Source organism: Entelurus aequoreus, linkage group LG01 (genome assembly GCF_033978785.1).
Source record: "Entelurus aequoreus isolate RoL-2023_Sb linkage group LG01, RoL_Eaeq_v1.1, whole genome shotgun sequence".
Lineage (NCBI taxonomy): Eukaryota > Metazoa > Chordata > Actinopteri > Syngnathiformes > Syngnathidae > Entelurus > Entelurus aequoreus.
Window position 1 is genome coordinate 4058135 of NC_084731.1, and position 25376 is coordinate 4083510.

The following is a 25376-nucleotide window of genomic DNA, read 5'->3' on the forward strand; positions in this document are numbered from 1 at the left end:
AACAGGTGAGTTTATCCATCCAATTGTCTCTTCCTTTGACTTTCTTCTTCAAAGCCAGCAGCACCAAACTTCTCTGCGCTCAAATAGCTCCTCAGCTTTATTTTAAACTCAGCAAATGGTAACTTGTCATCATTCTGTGTTACGTAAACAGTGAATGGTTTGAATCAAGGGTGTCAAAATAATTTTAGATCGGGGGCCACATGGAGAAAAATCTACTCCCAATTGGGCCTGACTGGTAAACTCATGGTACGATAACTTAAAAATAAAAACAACTTCAGATTGTTTTCTTTGTTTAAAAATAGAAGCACATTCTGAAAATGTACAAATCATGTTGGGTTTTTTTTACACTCACATGTTGCGGTTAATAGTATTCTATCTTTGTCATTATTTATACTTTCTGAATAAATTATGTGATAATGTTCATCAGTCAACTCATTGGTGTTAATTTTCAATCTACCAAGATAAAAAACATAATATCAAAATCAAATTACAGGATGTTATATATGTAGTTTGCTAATTTTCCTCAACTGGTGCACTATAACATCATGGGGTTTATTTATTTTTACATATGTAGCATCATCTACAAAGATACAAAGAATTTATATTGCGACATCTAGTGGATACATTAAGAAAAGCAGTTTCTTTCATTCAAAAATGTCGGCTCATTTTTATACTAAGCAAACTCATCCCGCGGGCAGAATAAAACCTGTTGGACGGCCGGCCGTACGTTCGACACCACTGGTTTATATGCATAAGGCAAGCCCTTAAAAGTCACTGCGGTCAGCAAGCCGCGCAAGTGCTGTGATGGTGTTCTCCGCACGGATGATGTTTGTGACACTCTCGTTGACTCTCTTGGGATATGCAGCGCCTTCCTGCCATCATCCGCAGTGTCTTTCATTACGAGGGACAGACTTTTATTGTTCAGTAGTTAAATCAGTGCTGCATACGCCTCTTTATTTTTATTGGTGTCTCCTCCCGCAACATCGTCCTTGTCTTCACTGGGCGGGTCACCCAGTGTGGTGCTTTTTAAATCCAGCAGACGCAGGTGCGCTTCAAAACTTAGTTTCCCACAGTTCATAGTTCTTTTCATCTCCGTCAAAACACAAACGGTTCAATCAGTTCCCAAACTCTTTAATGGGCCAATAACCTGTTGGCGTGGACATTTTGCAAAAAAGTAGAATCGCCGGAGAACGGAGGACAGCAAACATCACTGCTGCCATTTATTGACAATTAAGTACATTGGACCCACACCCAGAGTCAAATCTACAGTCAGCAGAACATACAATAACAAAGTTCAACAAAGTGATTGTTGTATTAAAGTTAAAGTACCACTGATAGTCAAACACACTAGGTGTGGTGAAATTACCCTCTGCATTTGACCCATCCCCTTGTTCCACCCCCCTGGGAGGTGAGGGGAGCAGTGAGCAGCAGCCGTGGCCGCGCTCGGGAATCATTTTGGGGATTTAACCCCCAATTCCAACCCTTGATGCTGAGTGCCAAACAGGGAGGTAATGGGTCCCACTTTTATAGTCTTTGGGATTACGTACATATATTTGCGATCAAAAGTTTACATACACTTGTAAAGAACATAATGTCATGGCTGTCTTGAGTTTCCAATCATTTCTACAACTCTTATTTTTTTGTGATAGAGTGATTGGAGCACATACTTGTTGGTCACAAAAACATTCATGAAGTTTGGTTCTTTTATGAATTTATTATGGGTCTACTGAAAATGTGACCAAATCTGTTGGGTCAAAAGTATACATTCAGCAATGTTAATATTTGGTTACACGTTCCTTGGCAAGTTTCACTGCAATTAAGCGCTTTTGGTAGCCATCCACAAGTTTCTGGTTGAATTTTTGACCACTCCTCTTGACAAAATGGGTGCAGTTCAGCTAAATTTGTTGGTTTTCTGACATGGACTTGTTTCTTCAGCATTTTCCACACGTTTAAGTCAGGACTTTGGGAAGGTCATTCTAAAACCTTCATTCTAGTATGATTTAGCCATTCCTTTACCACTTTTGACGTGTGTTTGGGGTCATTGTCCTGTTGGAAAACCCAACTGCGCCCAACACCCAACCTCCAGGCTGATGATTTTAGGTTGTTCTAAAAAATTTGGAGGTAATCCTCCTTTTCCATTGTCCCATTTAAAGCACCAGTTCAATTGGCAGCAAAACAGGCTCAGAGCATAATACCACCACCACCATGTTTGACGGTGGGCATGGTGTTCCTGGGATTAAAGGCCTCACCTTTTCTCCTCCAAACATATTGCTTGGTATTGTGGCCATACTGCTCTTTTTGTTTTCATCTGACCACAGAACTTTCCTCCAGAAGGTCTTATCTTTGTCCATGTGATGTCAGATGAAACAAAAATCGAGCTGTTTGGCCACAGTACCCAGCAATATGTTTGGAGGAGAAAAGGTTAGGCGTTTAATCCCAGGAACACCAATCCCACCGTCAAGCATGGTGGTATATATATATATATATATATATACAGCCCGGCCCCAGGCCAATTTTTTTTAACCCAATGCGGCCCCTGACTCAAAAAGTTTGGGGACCCCTGCTCTAACATAACAACATGTGCAAACGTGGAGCGCTGTGAATACTTTCCGGATGCACTGTATGTAAAGTTTCTTTAGGCTGTATTTTGAAGTGAAATTTGCCAGCGGGCACAGCATTAAGGGTCTCCTTGTGTCTGCTTGTAAGTACTTTGTGATTGTGCACTGCGGAACATGCTCGTCTGCTCGTAAACCAGCAATGACACAACGTGACAACAGGGCGCGGAGGGGTGGTACTTTTCAGAGGTGGTATAGTACCAAATATGATTCATTAGTATCGCGGTACTATACTAATACCGGTATACAACCTTAATTTGTATCTTTCCTTCCCACATCGTTCTCTGAACACCCTTGTTGAGGCTACTCCTCAAACAAATCTTGACTTTATGTTGTCTGACCAGAAACATGAACAGTACACAATCCTTGCTGGACTGGTGAAATCGATCTATGATAGACACACAAACAAATGACATAATTCGTGCATGCATATGGAATCATAAAGAAGTCAATATGTTCTCTGTGTGTGTGTTCCTTTGGACATTGAAAAAAAAAAGGAAAAGACATTGGAAAAACAAAGAGGAAGGAGAAAAGAGGGAGGAAAGCGTTGCTTACCATTCAATCCGGCTACAAGAAGCAGGGTCGCAGGGTTAAAAAGAGGAAGAAGAAGAAAGGAAGGAGAGGGAACAAACAGAGAAACATAAAGACACATAGCAAAGCCACAAACACTAAAGTCTCCCAGCAGATTTACAGCAGAGAGCAAAGCAGAGACGGAAAGCTGAGCAAATCATGTGTGATTCAGCATGAAGTGAAAACAAACAAAATCATCTTTCCCACCGATTGTCTGATAGATCATTCAATCACCACAATATGATAATGAGTGTCAGGATCACAGTGTGTTGTTGTACAATAATGATCTTTGAAGGGGAATATACTAACAACATCATGACTGAAAATGAATTTGACAGTGAATAACTTACAGAACTGAGATATTGGTGCATCGAGCTGTGGCACTGTGCCCCCTCGAGAGTTGAGTTTCTGGACTTGGGTGGGAGGAACGGGCTTGTGTGATTGGCCGGTGGCCCGATACATGGCCTGCACCCATAGAATTCGGTCCTGCTCATCATCACTGGCAAAGATGACAGTATCGCCCTCTTTCACGGCATTGAAGAATGCCCGACCACCATCCAGTCCTAGTGGACACACATAATCATGCTCAAGTGTGCTCTGCGTGGTTACAAAGAGAGTAGTTGATGTGACTGCTATAAAACTCAATCATAAACTTAGGATACATGTGGTAGTACTGGTATGCTAAGTTATTAGTATGATTCTAGAATTCCTTGAAGTAGGCCTTGGCCGATCGGAAATAAGTCAATTAATTGAACGACAAATGAAAATGAACTTGATAATGTCACGGCCTGGGCACATTGAAATGCGCCCTCATCCTTGCGCGCTGCAAGAACCGCAGGACACGCCCCCACACGCGCCGCGCAGACCGCGGCCACGCACCTCCACAGCTGGCGGCAATCATCTATCAGCACACCTGCCGTTAATGAAGTAGCTGCCTTCATAAGCGTGGACAACCTGGCATGCCGCCGCCGGAATATACTCTTCAATCGGCATATAGTAAGCGATCATCCTGCTTGATGCAATCCTGCTCTCTCTGTCTGTTTTCCCTTCCGTGTCTCATTGTCGTGTCATCCTACTGCAGACCTACGTTCCCGTGTTTGACGTTGCTGTGTGACTCGTCATTCCTCGTCGTTCCCCTGCTTCCCTGACTGCCTCCTTCGTTCCCCGACCCCTTGCTCGTCCCTGGATTCTGACGCCTCTCTATCGCCCCGGATCACCTGCCTGCCCCCTGGACTTCCTCTTCTCTCGTGCAACACTTGGTAACACACACTTCAGCTAATCTACACACATAGTCACTCTCTTACACTCTTGGTTTTGGTCACACCCCATTCTAGTTTATTAGTATTGTTAATTATTATTATTTTATATATATATATATATATATATATATATATATATATATATATATATATATATATATATATATATATATATATATATATATATATATATATATATATATATATATATATATATATAATAAATAATTGTACATACTGCCATCTAGTGTCTGTTTGCCATCACCTCCCCTTAGTAAACCATAACAGTATATTCCGGCCAATTGATTAGGGACCTGACAGCGCCGTTCCTTAGCCCCGCCCCCAGTGACTTTAGCCCCGACCCCAGTGACATTTTTTTTTCTTTTTTTTCTTCCGTTTTCTTTTTCTTTTTGCCCCTCTCATTATGTCTTTTACTTTTCAATCCACCCTGGACAATTTTTCTAGCCCACCGCAGCAAAATCTTGGACTGTTTAGCAGTGCTGTAGGGATAGAAGAATTTACCCACCGCCTGGCCACCCACCTCCCACCCTTAGTGACTGTCCCTCAGTCAGCTGGAAGCGTCTGGCATCCGCGTTCGGAGGGGGGGTAGTACTAGTCTCTTCCATTTTTGCACTGGTGGCTGTGCTGATGTGGTAGCACAGCTGCACCCAGACAGGCTACCATCTGCCAGACAAATACCCCCTGTCTTCTGCTTTTCTCAGCCGCAGCCACCAGTCACCGAGCTAGCACCTATCCCCGAGCTAGCGTCCGCGCTAGCACCTGTCCCCGAGCTAGCGTCCGCGCTAGCACCTGTCCCCGAACTAGCCTCCGCGCTAGCACCTGTCCCCGAACTAGCCTCCGAGCTAGCACCTGTCCCCGAACTAGCCTCCGAGCTAGCACCTGTCCCCGAACTAGCCTCCGAGCTAGCACCTGTGCCCGAACTAGCCTCCGAGCTAGCACCTGTCCCCGAGCTAGCCTCCGAGCTAGCACCAGCTTCCAGGCTGACTCCTGCGTCTCCGCCAGCTTCCAGGCTGGCCTCGACCGCTGCTCCTCGGCCAGCAGCGCCGACCTCTGCCCGTCGGCCTGCAGCGTCGACCTCAGCACCTCGGCCTGCAGCGTCGACCTCAGCACCTCGGCCTGATCCTCAGCCGTCCTCCTCGTCTCCGGCGCCGCCAACGCCTGCTGCTTCCATGCCTGCATTGCCGATGACGTCTTCCTCGCCTGCCCCGCCGATGACGTCTGCCGCTCCCACGTCGCCGATGACATTTGCCGCTCCCACGTCGCCGATGACGTCTGCCGCTTCCTCGCCGCCGATGACGTCTGTCGCTTCCACGCCGCCGATGACGTCATCCTTGATGACGTGGGGCGGTATAGCTCGGTTGGTAGAGTGGCCGTGCCATCAACCTGAGGGTTGCAGGTTCGATCCCCGCTTCCGCCATCCTAGTCACTGCCGTTGTGTCCTTGGGCAAGACACTTTACCCACCTGCTCCCAGTGCCACCCACACTGGTTTAAATGTAACTTAGATATTGGGTTTTCACTATGTAAAGCGCTTTGAGTCACTAGAGAAAAGCGCTATATAAATATAATTCACTTCACTTCACATCCTCTTTGCCTCCGATGTCACCTCCACGTCTCCGGCGAGACGCACCATGGCACCACTTGCGTCCGCCTTCCCGACGGCCAAGAGGGTGGCCGTTCCTTGGTCGTCCGCCTCAGCGGCGTTCTTCTCGCCGCCACCACCAGACTCGTCCCCGGTGGATTCGGGGACACTTGGGCCGGCGACCCACCTCCAATTCGCCCCTCCGCCCTCCCTTGACTTTTGTTCCCGTGTTTCTGTTGGTTCCAGCTAGAGGACATCTGGGAGCTGTCCATAAGGAGGGGGATACTGTCACGGCCTGGGCGCATTGGAATGCGCCCTCATCCTTGCACGCTGCAAGCATCGCAGGACACGCCCCCACACGCGCCGCGCAGACCGCGGCCACGCATCTCCACAGCTGGCGGCAATCATCTATCAGCACACCTGCCGTTAATGAAGTAGCTGCCTTCATAAGCGTGGACAACCTGGCATGCCGCCGCTGGAATATAGTCTTCAATCGGCATATAGTAAGCGATCATCCTGCTTGATGCAATCCTGCTCTCTCTGTCTGTTTTCCCTTCCGTGTCTCATTGTCGTGTCATCCTACTGCAGACCTCCGTTCCCGTGTTTGACGTTGCTGTGTGACTCGTCATTCCTCGTCGTTCCCCTACTTCCCTGACTGCCTCCTTCGTTCCCCGACTCCTTGCTCGTCCCTGGATTCTGACGCCTCTCTATCGCCCCGGATCACCTGCCTGCCCCCTGGACTTCCTCTTCTCTCGTGCAACACTTGGTAACACACACTTCAGCTAATCTACACACATAGTCACTCTCTTACACTCTTGGTTTTTGTCACACCCCATTCTAGTTTATTAGTATTGTTCATTATTATTATATATATATATATATATATATATATATATATATATATATATATATATATATATATATATATATATATATATATATATGTTACTATATATATAATAAATAATTGTACATACTGCCATCTAGTGTCTGTTTGCCGTCACCTCCCCTTAGTAAACCATAACAGATAATTTGTCATGTTTGGGTGTGTTGTTATCTTTATCTCTTGCTTCTAAACACGGTGCAAGAGGGTTCACTTATTGCACCGCTCTTAGCACCTGAGCTCTTTCAATAGCAAAATTAATTGAAGAGAGTGAACCCTCTTGTCAGTCATCCACAGTCTTTGTCTCTGTGAGTGGAGGCTGGACTGCTAGCTTCCGACAGCAACACAGCCCCGCTAGTCGCAAGTGAGAAGCATCGCAAAGAAACATTTAAGAGGACAATAAGCAAATATTCCGTTGTGGAAATATTTTGTCTTCAGCAAGATTACCCTATTAACACGGATGAACAAGTAAGTATGCCAAATTTACAGAGGCTGACAGAGGGAAAAACACCCGACCCAGTTTTTACAAATGAGGAAAAAAAACTGCACTTTCAGCTGTTCTATATTTGTAGAAGAACAATGTTTGGTGAAAGAGATTGAGTGCATTTTATTTTTGTTTGTTTACTAATTTATAATACTCAAAAGTTCTGGATCTTCCAATTACAATGGTAACAAAGAGAAAAAAAGTGTATTCATTTGAAAGGGTTGCTAGCACTATTATTATTATTATTATGAATTATGACTACATTACTGCTTAAATTGGTCTCAAAATATTTCCGAAAATATCATTTATTGGCAATAAAATATTGTTCAGCAAAATTTATTATTGGCCCCGGCCTACCCTCAGGATCAATAAAGTATCAACAGTTGGGTCAGAACAGTTTACAAAATGTTCATTGTTTGGTTTGTTGCTTAAAAATGTTTTTTTCTTTGTGCTACTAATCAGTTTGGAACGTATGTGTAGTTCTAATCATATAATTGCGTATCGTGAAGCATAGTTGCGCCATATGATTTCCATATCAATGGCGCAAACAATCACAAAATTGGCCAACAAAAACGGAATCTACTGTTAATCGCGGAATATCTCGGAAATTGACATAAATGTGACTGAAATGCTGTCATCGTAAGGATAAGTAACAGAATTATGTGTCCAGAACCACTCATTAGTCCACGAAACGCTCATCTGGTCCCTCTTGAACTAAACAATGTCAGAACGATCACTTCAAACAGCGGCTACGTTTTCAAATAAACTACAAAGTTAATGCTAGCCTGGAAAAAATATCTCTTCTGCTTGTGTTGTTGTGGACAACACTACCGCTGTAAGATCAATGTACAGAAAGGATGGCGGTAGTAACTTCTCTCTTTTTTTATTTCTAACAAACTCGAGTCGTCTCCACACTCAAAAACATACCAGCCGTCAACCACCCTTAAAGGGCATCTATTGTGCAAAATCAAAATGTTTTAACTATTGGTATCTGTTTTTGTGTATTTGGGATCTGCATAAGTCCCAACAATTTTAAATCAAACCATGGATGCATTGCAGATATATTTAGAAAACAATCTTGCCTTCCTGCATACTTCCTCCAAACGAGCCGTTTGGAATTTGCCCGACTTGTGACGTTTTCCAATTGGGGACGTCATCTGATATCTCCATATATTTTTACCCGAAGAGCTTTGTTTGAGTCTGCCATTGTAGTCCGTTATTGTAGTCAATAAGGTCCTTCTTTTCTCTATCCTCTTATTGTGGGGAAGACTGGCTCGTACATTCATCCTCCGTTGTTGCCATTTCTAATAATAAGTAGTGTATAGTTCTAACTTATTATCTGTCAGTAAACTCCATATGGAAGTGCTTAAAATTACAACATGGATGTTGGGTAAAGTGGCCTGAAGAAAACGTAATCTATGCAAAATTCGGACCAATTTTGACTCCTAATCTATAGAATCTAGCTAAATAGGTTGGTCAGCACTTAGACTTCCTATTACTGCAATACTTTTCCAACCAAATTGGCCTTCAGTTGACTTTTCTGACACGTTTGCTTTAGGCAATGTAGCTAATGTGACATGAATCAAATGTTTGTAACCTAAAGTACGAGGAACATGATAGTAAACTGCATCAATTTAGTCATGCAATGTCTTCCACACCCCAATCTGAGAATTCCAAAGAGTTAGGATGTTTTGTTTACAATTTTATATTACGTCAAACAACAGATGTTGAATAAGAAATAAGAGGAATAGGCAAAGTAAAAAAGTTGTACCTGCTTGTGGGTCTGTGTAGTCCACAGTATAGCCATCCAGTTGGAGAAGTTCCACCGGCTCTGCCTTCTTTTCTCTGTAGCTGCACATCGCAAACGTGTACTGACTCACCTGGTGGGAGCCAAATACTTTCATTTTAAGTATTCACAAAAAGACAGGTAAACAAAATCACTTCACCATTTGTGCTACATTCCATTCAGGTATTTTTCCATTTCCTTCTTTTTTCAGATTTTAAAAAACACTATATAAGTTATACTTAATAGCAAAATACTAGGAGTGTCAAAAAATAAAATCTATTTTAGAATTAATCGCGATTATTTTTAATCGGTTTTAATTTAATCGATTTTGTTTAATTTGTCCTGTCCAGCCACTCAGGCAAATCATATTAATGATGTAGATCAGTGGTGCCCAACCACCGGTTCGGGGACCGGTACCGGTCCGTGACGCATTTGCTACTGGGCCGCAGAGAAACATTAAATAATTTATAAACGGCTGCATTTTCTCCGACTTAACTTTCGCCTGTCCCAGTAGACATATCCATAAGCTTGTTTACAGATGTACAATAAAACTCCTCATAGAAAGTTGCCATTTGTTGTATTTGTTATAACTTTGTGACATGATAAAATGCATGTTGAAGAGGTTCATTTATCCTACTGATGTGTACTACTGTGTATTTATAAATGGTTGATTTATATAGGCTAGTAAGGTAAAGTTTTGTACCTGACAAGTTTCGGCTACCTTGCTTCTGCAGCCTTCATCAGAGGTGTCACGTGATGTTAACGTGACGTCGCGCAAAGACTGTCAACAGGGACGAAGGAACCTACCAACTATCCCACACCTGGGACATAGTCCTGCAAGGCCGCTCCCAGCCGTTTTGTAGACATCCAGACGCCCTATCCCCGGCGCACGCCAGGGGACACCGCCATCCCACCACCTCAGGTGGGATGGAAAAATTCATATAACACATCACAGACGACGTCACGCTAACATCACGTGACACCTCTGATGAAGGCTGCAGAAGCAAGGTAGCCGAAACTTGTCAGGTACAAAACGTTACCTTACTAGCCTATATAAATCAACCATTTATAAATAAAAAATGATAAAATGCACATTAATGAACATCCATCCATCCACCGCTTGTCATGTAAAATATAAATGTGACAGATTGTAGCCAAAGGCTGATTTCCATCTGCATCTCAATGCAAAAAAACAAGCCCAGGGCTCCCACTAATTCAGCGTTTGAGTGAGTTCTATTTTTCATGCACTTATTTTTGCTGTATTTATCTGGCACAAGTGGAAAGCCGGTCCCTGAAAAAATTACCTACATTAAACCGGTCCGTGGTGCAAAAAAGGTTGGGACCACTGATGTAGATGATCATATCTGCTGTCAAGATTTACTTTAGAATAGAGGATACTTCTCCTGCCTTATTTGTATTTGACTTTATTAAATGTTTGGGTAGAATTATTTTTTTTAAACCAAACCAGTTTTCTCTTAAGTAGAAAAATGTTAGAGCTGTTATCTATTTTATGGAGTAATGTAGTTAATCATAGAACTGGCACCCATCGTTATTAAAAAAGTATTGTTTTTGAACCAAGAATAGTTTTGAATTGAGAATCAATTCTGAATCTAATCGTTACCCCCAAGAATCTAATCGTGTGGTGCCCAAATATTCAGAGCCCTATAAAATACGGTCACCAGAATTGTGCTATAAAAAAAAAAACTGGTACTGTTTATCCATTTACAGTAGTGTACTGTTAAAACAACGACCATAGATTTTAGGGTATATACAAACTAGCAGCTCAGTCACTAGAATTTGACTGTGAAAATAATAATGCACCCTTTTTGTGACACTCAGGTTGCATGACGGCGTGTTCCCAAGATGCAGATAGCCAAGGAGGCAGTGTGCAGGTAAAACGTATTTAATGTAGCTCAAACAAATGCAAGAGGAGTGCCGCTAGGAAGGCACCAATGGATAGGGAAGGCAATGCACAAAACCAAAAGATTGCTGGAACAGCAAAACTTACAAAGAATGTGGAGCAGAAACGGCGTATACAACGGATAGAGCATCTGTCCATAAATGATCATCACACAAAGTCCCAACAACGAAGGTAACAAAAGACTCAACTTAAGTAGTCCTGATTGCCAACAGCAAAAAAAGTGCATTAAAGTGCTCCAGGACAGAAGTGAAGTGGCCATGAGAAAACACCAACAAAACTAAAGTACAGGACAGGAACTAAAAAACTAAACACAGGAGAACCCTAACAAACTCTAAATAAGGCACAGCCTGGTGTAACCAGCCGTGACAGAATGCCTCCCAACAAAACAGATTCCAGACATTTTAGAAAAAACATAAAAAGTCCAAAGTCACGGGAGGGAGGACAAGGCGGTGGGTCGCCTAGCCGTGTGTCCTTGCAGCCACTGGGGAAGAGTCAGATAGCGGCAAGTAGACTGCCGCTGCAGCACATTCGTGGCCGTCAAGGAGGCGGACTTGAGCGGCCGCGGCGTATCAGCAGCCGTAACAGTCCATACCCAGGTCCTGTAAGCTGGAGGTCGCGGAGGCGATTGCAGAACAGGATGTCGCGGAGGCGACCGCAGGACAGGAGGTCGCGGAGGCGACCGCAGGAAAAGAGGTCGCGGAGGCGACCGCAGGAAAAGAGGTCGCGGAGGCGACCGCAGGAAAAGAGGTCGCGGAGGCGACTGCAGGACAGGAAGTTGCAGAGGCAACTACAGCACAGGCAACTATGGAGGGGAAGGCGACACTTAAGCTGACTGCAGGACAGGATGCAACGACTCTGGAGCTGACTGAAGGACAGGATGCAGCGATGACGCTGGAGCTGACTGCAGAACAGGATGCGGCAACAACACTGGAGCTGACTGCAAGACAGGATGCGACAATGCTGGAGCTGACTTTAGGACTGGTGGCGACGACGCTGGAGCTGACTGCAGGACTGGCGGCCTCTACAGGCCTAGTGGAGCAGATAGCGGTGTCAGCAGGCCCACTGGAGCGGATGGCAGCGTCTGAAGGCCCGCTGGAGCTGATGGCGGCGTCTGCAGGCCCACTGGAGCAGACGGCAGCTACTGCGGCAGACCCACTCGAGAGGAAGGCGGCGACTGCGGCAAACCCATTGGAGTTGCGGGTGGAAACCGCGGCAGATCCACTGGAGTTGCGGGTGGCAATTGCGGCAGACCTACTGTAGTTGCGGTTGGCGACTGCGGCCTAGCTGGGCGGACCACTGGAGGTGGCGGCCTCACTGGATGAGTCGTTGGCAGCAGGGGCCTTGCAGGAGGAAGAACCGGAGGTGGCGGCCTCGATGGACAAAGCTGTGCCTCCTCAACCGCACAGCTACTAGCACTAGCCCCCACCCCCAACCCTCAGGAAGCGGATTCAAGACGTTGTCTCTGGTTTAAAGCGTTTGACCCACTACCTCAGCAGAAGCAGAAGCCAAGGATGGGTGGACTCTGGGAAACCGGTAGGCTGGTCCAGGCGCATGGGTGAGTGTGTACTTCTTGCAGGCTGGCTGTCTGATTTAAAAATTGTTTTTAAAATCCATGCTGGTAGCCTCCAACAAAATGTCAGAGTGAGCCGGAGAGGAATAGTCCATGCTGTGCACGTCAAGGCGTGTCCCAGCACCCCGGCCGCTCGTTCCCCTGTGCGTGTACCTGTGTGCGCACTTGAGGAGCCGGTGACATGAGTTCGGCTGAATCTGTCACGCCTGGACTACACTGGCTCGAAGCCCAGGATATGAAAAGTTCTGCCAGGTTGCCGTTCGGGTTGCCATACTCGATCAGTGTCGGAGAGGAGCACTGCGCGTCGTGACTGCATGATGACGGCAACTTCCACCTTCAACGGCGACCCGCAGGCTCAGCAATTAGCCAAAAAGAAGTCTGTATAGACTTCATTGTCTCTAGTACCTCTGGGGGTACCGATGAGCCACTGCCTCCATTTCAACCCAAAACAACCTCTCGTATTCCTCGTCCGTGACTTCCTCAGCTGGAACTGTGGGAAGACTTGTCTTTCTTGGTCGAGACTTTATGTGACGCTCAGGTTGCATGACGGCGATAAGATGCAGAAACCGAGGAGGCAGCGTGCAGGTAAAAAGTATTTAATGTAGTTTATACAAATAAAAGACAAGTGCCGAAGGCAGCACGGTGGAAGAGGGGTTAGTGCATCTGCCTCACAATACGAAGGTCCTGAGTAGTCCTGGGTTCAATCCCGGGCTCGGGATCTTTCTGTGTGGAGTTTGCATGTTCTCCCCGTGACTGCGTGGGTTCCCTCCGGGTACTCCGGCTTCCTCCCACCTCCAAAGACATGCACCTGGGGATAGGTTGATTGGCAACACTAAATTGGCCCTAGTGTGTCAATGTGAGTGTGAATGTTGTCTGTCTATCTGTGTTGGCCCTGCGATGAAGTGGCGACTTGTCCAGGGTGTACCCCGCCTTCCGCCCGATTGTAGCTGAGATAGGCTCCAGCGCCCCCCGCGACCCCAAAAGGGATAAGCGGTAGAAAATGGATGGATGGAAGACAAGTGCCACTTGGAAGGCACCCAAGGACAGGGAGGGCTATGCACAAAACAAACAGAATGCTGGAACAGCAAAACGTACAAGAATGTGGAGCAGAGATGCCTTCCACAACAGATAGAGCATCTGTTCATAAACAATCATCACATAAACAAAGTCTCGACAACGAAGGTAACAAAAGGCTCTACTTATATAGTCCTCATTGCCAACAGCAAACAGGTGCATGGAAGTGCTCCGGGACAGAAGTGAAGCGACCACGGGAAAACACCAGCAAAACCGGGAGAGCCACCAAAATAAACGCACAGTACAGGAACTAAAACACTTAACACAGGAGAACACTAACAAACTCAAAATAAGGCACGGCTTGGTGAAACCAGCCGTGACTCCTTTTCACTTAACAGTAATACTGTGTAAAATAAACAATTTTTATGGTAAAACTCTAAGCTGCAAGTTTTATTTGGCCTTAAATTGCTTTTTTTTTTACAGTGCAGAATCTTTATTAACAATCATAATAATCAGCGATTCACAGTTTTTTGGGGGCCAGTGCCAAGCATAGACATTTTGTAGTATTATGTTCTAAAATAATGATGAATACCCTGGTGAAATAATGATATTGTTCTTATGTGGGAATGCAAAACCTTTAGCCAGATGTTGAGTGGCAAAAGTCTGTCGGATGTTGTGATTTGCAGTGAAAGGCAACAATAAGCAAAGCCGATTACAAAAATTGGTCAATGCCAATCGGTGTTCGATCGGTCCGCGCAACTCTGCAATGTATATTTCATGTGGTGGCTATTAACCAAGCCAGTAATAGTGATTTGCTGCCAGTCATATTGGCCTGTCGTCACAAATTACCAGGCTTGGCCAATCAGCCACTGCTCTCACTCTCACTACATTGTGGGTGTGCGTGTGTGACAAACGAGATTCCAAACGACAGCACTGATGACACCTGGGGCCAAAAGTAAAGAATGGAGAGAACTGGGTTGACTCTTCAGCAAGTCTCTGGCCTCTAGGAACCCACAAAGGCAAACGTGAGACTATCTTACACCCAAAACAGCATCCCTGCATGGCTCGCCCTTAGACTACATCAACCTGGTTCAACAATGATAAAGGTATTGATTTTAGTCTGAATAACTATAAAGTAAGATACATAAACAGAATAAATAAAATAGGAGGAGGGGTCGCATTGTATATTCATAAATCAGTTACATTTAAAGTTTTAACAAACATGACCATAGCAGTCGATGGATTATTTGAATGTTTAACAATGGAAATCCTAAATGACAAAAAGACAAATATCTTCATGAGTTGTGTATATCGGGCACCTGGTTGAAGCATAGAAACTTTCAATGAGTGGATGGGTAAACTATTTTCCTCTGTGAACTAAAAAAACATATTTATCTGTGGTGATTTTAACATTGATTTGTTAAACTCAACCGAGCAAAAACATGTTGATGACTTCATTGACACAATGTACAGCTTGTCTCTATATCCAACCATAGCCAAACCAAGCAGAATAACAACACATAGTGCCACAATCATTGACAACATTTTTACTAACATTATGGGAAATCTAGTCACCAGTGGCCTATTTATATGTGATATCACTGACCATTAACCTGTCTTTACTTTATATGATTGTCATCTCAAGAAACCCAAAGACACTATGGCAAAAATCTCTAAACGAATAACAACTGAGGAAACAATCTGTGCCCTAAACAATAGTTTAGCAGTTCAGGATTGGACTTCAGTATACAGAGAACCAAATGTGGACAGTGCTTATTGTAATTTTTTAGACATCTTTACTTCCCTGCATAATAAACATTGCCCCGTGAAAGAATATTTTATAAAAATTAAAAATTAAAATGGATAATTAATGACTGTAAAAAGAAAAACAATCTCTACAAACTTTTCATCAAAATAAAAACAAAAGAAGTCGAACAATGATACAAGAAGTACAAAAATAAATCAACTGATATTATAAGAACGAGCAAACGGTTATATTATCCAAAAAAACTATATGAAAACAAAAACAATATAGAAGGAACTTGGGATGTTTTGAATAGTCTAATCAAACAAGGATATTCAAAGTTGACATATCCTGACTACTTTATTGATGAAAACGGTGAAGATTATAATATGAGTAATGTAGTGAATAAGTTCAATAGTTTTTTTGTAAATGTTGGTCCTAAATTGGCTGTTGATATCCCAGACAATGGAGTTACACAATCAACTATTGAACAGAATTCTTCGTCATTCTTCCTCTCAGCTACAAATGAGCAGGAAGTGACAAACATTGTGCGGAAATGTAAAAGTAAGTGCTCCACTGACTGCCATGATATCGACATGATATTGGTTCAAAAAGTTATACTGAATATTGTAAAACCCTTGACTTATATATGTAACCTATTATTCCAGACTGGCTGCTTTACAAGTCAAATGAAAATCGCTAAGGTAACTCCGCTCTTCAAAAGTGACAGCAAACACGCTTTCACCAATTACAGACCAATCTCTCTTTTGCCTCAGTTCTCAAAAATCTTAGAGAAACTATTTAACTCTCGACTTGAATCTTTTCTTGAGAAGCATCATATAATCAATGACGGTCAGTATGGCTTTAGGACCAAACGAACAACCTCAATGGCGATAACTGAAGCTATTGAGGAAATTACTAATGCACTGGAGCATAAAATATATGCAGGTGGTATTTTTATTGATCTAAAGAAAGCCTTTGATACCATTAATCATTCAATTCTACTAGATAAAATGGGAAGATATGGAATTAGGGGGGTGACTGGTTAAAAAGTTATTTAACAGGGAGGGTACAGTTGGTTAAAATGGGTCAATTTTTATCTGATACTCTTGGCATTGCCAAGTCCCCTAAACTATCATGGAAACCTCATGTCAGACACATTAAAACAAAAATCTCCAAAAGCCTCTCAATTATAAACAAAGCAAAACTATACCTCAATGAAAATGGACTCCGTACTCTATACTGCACCTTGGTACTCCCATACCTTACATACTGTGTTGAAGTACGGGGGAATACTTACCACAACACAATTCATCCTCTGATCATATTACAGAAAAGAGCGGTGCGGATCATTCACAACATTGGTTATTTAGAACATACTCATAATCTGTTTATGCAATCAAAGTTGCTCAAATTTGATGACCTTGTTAAATATAATAAATAATGATAAATGGGTTATACTTTTATAGCGCTTTTCTACCTTCAAGGTACTCAAAGCGCTTTGACAGTATTTCCACATTCACCCATTCACACACACATTCACACACTGATGGAGGGAGCTGCCATGCAAGGCGCTACCAGCACCCATCAGGAGCAAGGGTGAAGTGTCTTGCCCAAGGACACAATGGACGTGACTAGGATGGTAGAAGGTGGGGATTGAACCCCAGTAACCAGCAACCCTCCGATTGCTGGCACGGCCACTCTACCAACTTCGCCACGCCGTACATATGTACGGTATTATTATTATTATATGTATAATACATTAATAATCTTATATAAAGCATTTAACAAATTATTGCCACCTAATCTACAACATTTTTTTACCAAGATGGCGGCGCTTCACGGTGGCAGCTTCTTGCAAGCGCTCTTGGAAGTGTAGACCGATTTGGCAAAAACACCCGTCAATTCAGTCAATTTCATGGCTGGCTCACAGCGTGTTCACTCCGGGATCACTTACGACCGACTTACGATTCTGGATGTGGAGAGATCGGGCCATTTTGGGCTGAAAGATGCGTGTACGGTGGACCTACTCGCTAGCTTGGGAATTCTTCGCGAGCTACATCCAGCAGTGGCCTTTGAAGCAGCGGCGTCCACTACCAGCGGAGACCGTCAACGAAAGAGACGTAAGCGGTGTGCTCGGAAGCAGAAGCGGGGATGTCGGGCAGGGCTAACAACAAAGCTAAAGGCGTTGTTGTTAGCAGGGCTAACGCTAAAGGCTAATCCTCAAAGAAGCGCTAATAAGGAGTCTGTTAAGATAGAACTAGCCAGTGCCAGGCTGGATAATCCCTGCACATATAGCAATTCTCTTAGAATAATATACAACTCACATAATGTTTTTTCTGCGTCAGAGGTGGACATGCATTTTACTGAGGTGGCAAACAATCTAAAAATTCCTGTCATATCAATTCCTAGATATGGTCGACATTATTTAAAGTGCACTACGCATAATAAACGTAACATTATTAATATTGCTACTACGGATACTTTCAACAAAAACTCCTCAAAACAGCCCACTACCTATAATATGGGCTTTTTAAACATAAGATCATTGTCTTCCAAAATGTTATTAGTTAATGAAGTCATTAGAGACAACAATCTTGATGTCGTTGGTCTAGCCGAGACCTGGCTCAAACCAGACGAATTTTTTGCGCTGGGTGAGGCGTCTCCTCCTGGCTATACGGGAACGCATATTGCCCGTCTCATTAAAAGGGGTGGGGGTGTTGCACTAATTTACAACAAAAACTTTAGCCTTACCTCGGACCTAAATAATAAATATAACTCGTTTGAGGTGCTTACTATGAGGTTTGTCACACCGCTGCCTCTGCACCTGGCTGTCATCTACCGCCCCCCAGGGCCCTATTCGGACTTTATCAATGAATTTTCAGAGTTCGTTGCTGATCTAGTGACGCACGCCGACAATATAATCATAATGGGAGACTTTAACATCCATATGAATACCCCATCGGACCCTCCATGCGTGGCGTTCCAGACTATAATTGATAGCTGTGGTCTTACACAAATAATAAATGAACCCACGCATCGCAACGGTAATACGATAGATCTAGTGCTTGTCAGGGGTGTCACCACCTCCAAAGTTACGATACTCCCGTACACTAAAGTAATGTCCAATCATTACCTTATAAAATTCGAAGTTCTGACTCATTGTCAACAAACTAATAATAATAATAATAACTTCTATAGCAGCCGCAACATTAATGCTGCCACAACGACGACTCTTACTGACTTACTGCCTTCGGTAATGGCACCATTCCCAAATTATGTGGGCTCTATTGATAACCTCACTAACAACTTTAACGACGCCCTGCGCGACACCATTGATAGTGTAGCACCGCTAAAGCTAAAAAGGGCCATTAAAAGGCGTACCCCATGGTTTACAGAAGAAACTAAAGCCCAGAAATGATCATGTAGAAAGCTGGAACGCAAATGGCGTGCGACTAAACTTGAGGTTTTCCATCAAGCATGGAATGATAGTTTAATAACTTATAAACGCATGCTTACCTCAGCTAAAGCTAAATATTACTCAAATCTCATCCACCTCAACAAAAATGATCCTAAATTTTTGTTTAGTACAGTAGCATCGCTAACCCAACAAGGGACTCCTCCCAGTAGCTCCACCCACTCAGCAGATGACTTTATGAATTTCTTTAATAAGAAAATTGAAGTCATTAGAAAAGAGATTAAATATGTATATACGACGGACACTGCCCTCCAAAATAGTTTCTCTCTCTTTGATGAAATAACATTGGAGGAATTGTTAAAATGTGTAAATGGGACAAAACAAACAACATGTTTACTTGACCCAATTCCTGGGAAACTTATCAAGGAGCTTTTTGTATTATTAGGTCCATCAGTGTTAAATATTATTAACTTATCACTTTCCTCTGGCACTGTTCCCCTAGCATTCAAAAAAGCGGTTATTCATCCTCTACTCAAAAGACCTAACCTCGATCCTGACCTCATGGTAAACTACCGGCCGGTGTCCCACCTTCCGTTTATCTCGAAAATCCTCGAAAAAATTGTCGCACAGCAGCTAAATGAACACTTAGCGTCTAACAATCTCTGTGAACCTTTTCAATCCGGTTTCAGGGCAAATCACTCTACGGAGACAGCCCTCGCAAAAATGACTAATGATCTATTGCTAACGATGGATTCTGATGCGTCATCTATGTTGCTGCTTCTTGATCTTAGCGCCGCTTTCGATACTGTTGATCATAATATTTTATTAGAGCGTATCAAAACGCGTATTGGGATGTCAGACTTAGCCTTGTCTTGGTTTAACTCTTATCTTACTGACAGGATGCAGTGTGTCTCCCATAACAATGTGACCTCGGACTATGTTAAGGTAACGTGCGGAGTTCCCCAGGGTTCGGTTCTTGGCCCTGCACTCTTTAGCATTTACATGCTGCCGCTAGGTGACATCATACGCAAATACGGTGTTAGCTTTCACTGTTATGCTGATGACACTCAACTCTACATGCCCCTAAAGCTGACCAACACGCCGGATTGTAGTCAGCTGGAGGCGTGTCTTAATGAAATTAAACAATGGATGTCTGCTAACTTTTTGCAACTCAACGCTAAGAAAACGGAAATGCTGATTATAGGTCCTGCTCAACACCGACATCTATTTAATAATACCACCTTAACATTTGACAACCAAACAATTAAACAAGGCGACTCGGTAAAGAATCTGGGTATTATCTTCGACCCAACTCTCTCGTTTGAGTCACACATTAAGAGTGTTACTAAAACGGCCTTCTTTCATCTCCGTAATATCGCTAAAATTCGTTCCATTTTGTCCACAAATGATGCTGAGATCATTATCCATGCGTTCGTTACATCTCGTCTCGATTAGTGTAACGTTTTATTTTCGGGCCTCCCTATGTCTAGCATTAAAAGATTACAGATGGTACAAAATGCGGCTGCTAGACTTTTGACAAAAACAAGAAAGTTTGATCATATTACGCCTATACTGGCTCACTTGCACTGGCTTCCTGTGCACCTAAGATGCGACTTTAAGGTTTTACTACTTACGTATAAAATACTACACGGTCAAGCTCCTGCCTATCTTGCCGATGGTATTGTACCATATGTCTTGGCAAGAAATCTGCGTTTAAAGAACTCCGGCTTATTAGTGATTCCCAGAGCCCAAAAAAAGTCTGCGGGCTATAGAGCGTTTTCTATTCGGGCTCCAATACTATGGAATGCCCTCCCGGTAAAAGTTAGAGATGCTACCTCAGTAGAAGCATTTAAGTCTCATCTTAAAACTCATTTGTATACTCTAGCCTTTAAATAGACTCCCTTTTTAGACCAGTTGATCTGCCGTTTCTTTTCTTTTCTTTTCTACTCTGCTCCCAACCCGGGGTGGACCGCTAGCCTGTTCATCGGATGGGGACATCTCTACGCTGCTGACCCGTCTCCGCACGGGATGGTTCCTGCTGGCCCCACTATGGACTGGACTTTCGCTGATGTGTTGGACTTTCACAATATTGTGTCAGACCCACTCGACATCCATTGCTTTCGGTCTCCCCTAGAGGGGGGGGGGGGTTACCCACATATGCGGTCCTCTCCAAGGTTTCTCATAGTCATTCACATTGACGTCCCACTGGGGTGAGTTTTCCTTGCCCGTATGTGGGCTCTGTACCGAGCATGTCGTTGTGGCTTGTACAGCCCTTTGAGACACTTGTGATTTAGGGCTATATAAATAAACATTGATTGATTGATTTTTTTATAAGACGAGTGCAGGCTCATAACTTGAGAGGCTTTGGATATTTCTTATTGCCGAGAGCTCAAACCACTCGTAAACGTTTTTGTGTGTCTGTATGCGGAGTAAAACTATGGAATAAACTGGACTTACAACACAAGCAATGCCAAACTATTAATCAATTTAAACTATTATACAAACATGGGGTCTGGTTCAAATATAAAGATGAGGGTCTTTAAATTGACCTGCTGCTATACTCTGTCTCAAAGTGTTAACATGTGCTCAATGTTTCCTTACCATTATTGCTATGTTGTTTATTACCATTATTGCTAAGTTGTCTATTACCATTGTTGGCATATTCATTATTCCTACATTGTTGATACAAATTATTGTTACAGTGTAATAATTATTGTTACCTGTGGTAATGCCACTATGATACAACATCTGTATTATAATCCTTGAACAAAGTAAGAGTGAAACTCATGTGAATAATCACTGAATGGAGAACTGGGGGTGGGATTAAATAAATTATCTTCTTCTCACTTCCTTTCAGGCAAAACTGGACAATCATGCATTACGTACTATACATTACCTTTTGCACTATATTAATTTATATTATTATGTGTTGTCAACTTTGTACTTTTTTAGGTCATTGCCTGAAATAAATAAATAAATGGGAAAGAAAAAAAATATTTGGCTAAAACGCCTAAAAAACTTATAGCCGAAATAAAATGTGAAGCTGTCATTGAACTATTTGGAGCATAAGCATAGTGTTAGGCTCTTTTAAGAGGTAATACGCTAATCGTTTGTCCTCAACAGTCAGAATGTGTCTAAGTGCTACTGACACTGAGGAATAGAAGTTTGAATTCACTGAGAAGAAATATTACGTCTAGGGTCCTGAAATATTTGCCTCCAAAATAAATACTTTGGTGGTATGAACTTGAAAACAAAATTGGGTCGTAGAATGAGTCCTTACCTAATCCCATTTGAAATTTGACAATGATGCTACAAAAAAATGGGTGTTTTACACAGGTTTATCAAATGTTAGGATCAAAGGTGTTGCATTTGGTGACGTGATCACACTTGTCACTAACTCTACACAAACACAACTCCATGTCTTTCTGACACTAACTTGTCTTTCAACACGTTTTTGTCATGATTGGTTGCAAAATAAAGACTTCAAAAGGCACAACGTTGATGACTGCCCACGTTTACTTCACGCACGACTTCTAATGCTATTCCGTCAAATGCCCCTCCATACAGTTTTCACAATGTCATTGGCTATTCAATGTGTCAATCATCATTAAGATTGGATGTAATTGGTCTTCGCTACATAGGTACGTTAGAAGAGGTGCTGGTACAGAACATATTGGCTATTATCCCAAAGGGAACTGGTAAACAGTTTTCTATTGGTTTGAGTGAAGGTTCAACCAAAAGTTCACACTTTGATTTTAGTTGCACTGTGTGGCTAATTCATCGATGCTTGTGTACTGATCAATACTATTTATAATGTATGTGTTTATGAATAAAGTTATGGATGTCTGCATCAGAGGTTAGTGTGTTTTTATGGATGTAACGCTTGTTGCAGACTAATATTTTACTGGAGTATATATACTGACTTTTTGTCAACTCAACAGGACCTTATTTACGTATGAGATTCCTCTCAGCTATTCAAATACTGTGAGGCTTTAAAGGTGAGTTTATTCTATTTCTTCTTCTTGGACTAGTTATTTGTGTTCAGTGAGCCCACAGTAATAGCTGCATCAAGGAATTATGTATATTAGTCAAACTCAGCAAAAAAAAATGCTTTCCAATGATGTGTAACATGTCGAATTACATATTTAGGGGACGTTGTTAAACCCTAATATTGGCATAAAAATAGGAGTACCGTATTTTTCAGAGTATAAGTCGCACCGGCCGAAAATGCATAATAAAGAAGGATAAAAACATATATAAGTCGCACTGGAGTAGAAATCGCATTTTTTGGGGAAATGTATTTGATAAAACCCAACACCAAGAATAGACATTTGAAAGGCAATTTAAAATAAATAAAGAACAGTGAACAACAGGCTGAATAAGTGTACATTATATGACGCATAAATAGCCAACTGAGAACGTGCCTGGTATGTTAACGTAACATATTATGGTAAGAGTCATTCAAATAACTATAACATATAGAACATGCTATATGTTTACCAAACAATCTGTCACTCTTAATCGCTAAATCCGATGACATTTTATACGTCTAGTCTCTTACGTGAATGAGCTAAATAATATTATTTTATATTTTACGGTAATGTGTTAATAATTTCACACATAAGTCGCTCCTGAGTATAAGTCGCACCCTATGAAAAAAACTGCAACTTATAGTCCGAAAAATACGGTAGTCGGAACGCTAAAAAGTTAATTAGAATAAATACCTGAAGACTGAATTAATCTGTAGGTAAAATCACAGATTAGTGCTGAATGATTATATAATCCTGATCGATGATCATGATCAATTTCAGGTCGATTAAGGTGATCAGCTGTTAGCATTATTAACTTTATCAAACATGGCAGAAATGTCTGTGACAGCAGCCAATCGCAGTCCACCATTTCCCCCTAAATGTATGGTTGTAAATTCCCACAGAAGTCAACACAATGAGCGAATTTGGCTGAGGGCAGCAAAATCAATGTCAGCTGAGACTTGGGAGTTATCCTTCAAATTATTATTATAGTTATTGTTATGAATTGTTATTATCAATTATTAGAAATAGGCTCCTACTTCTAATCAAAGAGGATAAAGAGGTGATGTGAGGATGGCGAGGGCACGGAAGCTAAAAAATCCAGGTGATGTGCAGCTGTAATTGTAATTACTCATTTTATTTAAAAGATAAATGTACAGTAAATATTAGAAGTGGCTTTAAAATTAAGAATGTTTACTCTAACATGATATCATGTATAATTGACGACATTAATGTAAAGTTAAAAAAAGGTTTACTGTAACAAGAGTTGTTGTTTTTTTACATTTTCGCATCAGTGACATTCACATAGTTGTTTTAAAATACAATGATATACAGTACATTTTAATATACTGTATAAGGTATTTTTTAAGCATTATTCTTCCATTTCTGTAATGTAAAACTTTTGAGCAGGTTGGATTCTGCTGCACTCGGCGCTTACAGTATCTAATCAGGTCGGGAAGTCACAAAAAGTTATAACAAGAAAAAATCATATTTACAAAACTTAAACTTGTTTTATGAACTGTATTGTCTTCTATTCTATTCAATTCCTATGAAATATTTCTCTGTGACTATTGTCAAAAACACAATAAGAAGATGAATAGTTGAGCTTGTGCAAACAGACAGAGAATGCAGAGTAGATGGAGCAGTATTTGTCACTTGTAATACATTTAGCTGGGAGCAACCAAGAGGCTTCAAGTTGGCGCTCAGGCTTTTCTAGCTGCAAGTGTTAGAGCAGCTCGTGTTCCACTTTGTCAATCCCTGTCAACTTGTAGCTCTGAGACATGTCCTCCTCAACACACAAGCGACAAGCATTCCCCCGCACGCTGCCCACCTCCCGATGCAGTCACCAGGAAATGGCTGCTCAGCCCCCAAACTCCTGACAAAAGCCTGCTCGGCTTCCACATCATTCCCTTGACAGCTGAGACTCCACAGCTTGGTTGCATCTCCTTTTGTGCTGCACAAACCCCCAAAATACAACTATACAAGTACAACCACACAACTATACATGTACAGCTATACAATTACAACTATACAAGTACAACTGCACAACTATAAATGTGCAGCTATACAACTACAACTATACAAGTACAACTACCCAAATATACATGTACAAATGTATAACTACAACTATGCAAGTACAACTACACAACTATACATGTACAGCTATACAAGTACAACTATACAAGTACAACTACCCAAATATACATATACACCTTTAATAACTACTTCTTGCTGCCCTCTGTATTGGCACCATACCTAAATTATGTGGGCTCTATCCATAACCTCACTAACGACTTTAACTATGCACTGTGCATAATAGTATAGCACCAGTAAAGCTAAAAAAAGGCCCCTAAAAGGCATACCCACTCGTTCACAGAGGAAACCAGACCTCCTAAAATGTCATGTAGAAAGCTGGAACACAAATGGTGTGGGACTAAACTTGAGGCATGGAGAGATAGTTTAATAACTTATAAATACGGTCT

The 25376-nt window shown here is 42.2% G+C and overlaps 1 protein-coding gene across 4 annotated transcripts in view; it reads right to left on the bottom strand.

Annotated features, from left to right (window-relative positions):
• Positions 1-25376, bottom strand: part of LOC133647083 (calcium-dependent secretion activator 1) — a 316166-nt gene that overhangs the window by 191210 nt on the left and 99580 nt on the right. For all 4 annotated transcript variants that reach the window (XM_062043190.1, XM_062043199.1, XM_062043182.1 and 1 more), the window contains exons 10-11: positions 9184-9292; positions 3536-3748 (exon numbers count right to left, since the gene is read on the bottom strand). In XM_062043190.1, the coding sequence (XP_061899174.1) occupies positions 3536-3748; positions 9184-9292 (322 nt within the window). The remainder of the gene's footprint in view (positions 1-3535; positions 3749-9183; positions 9293-25376) is intronic.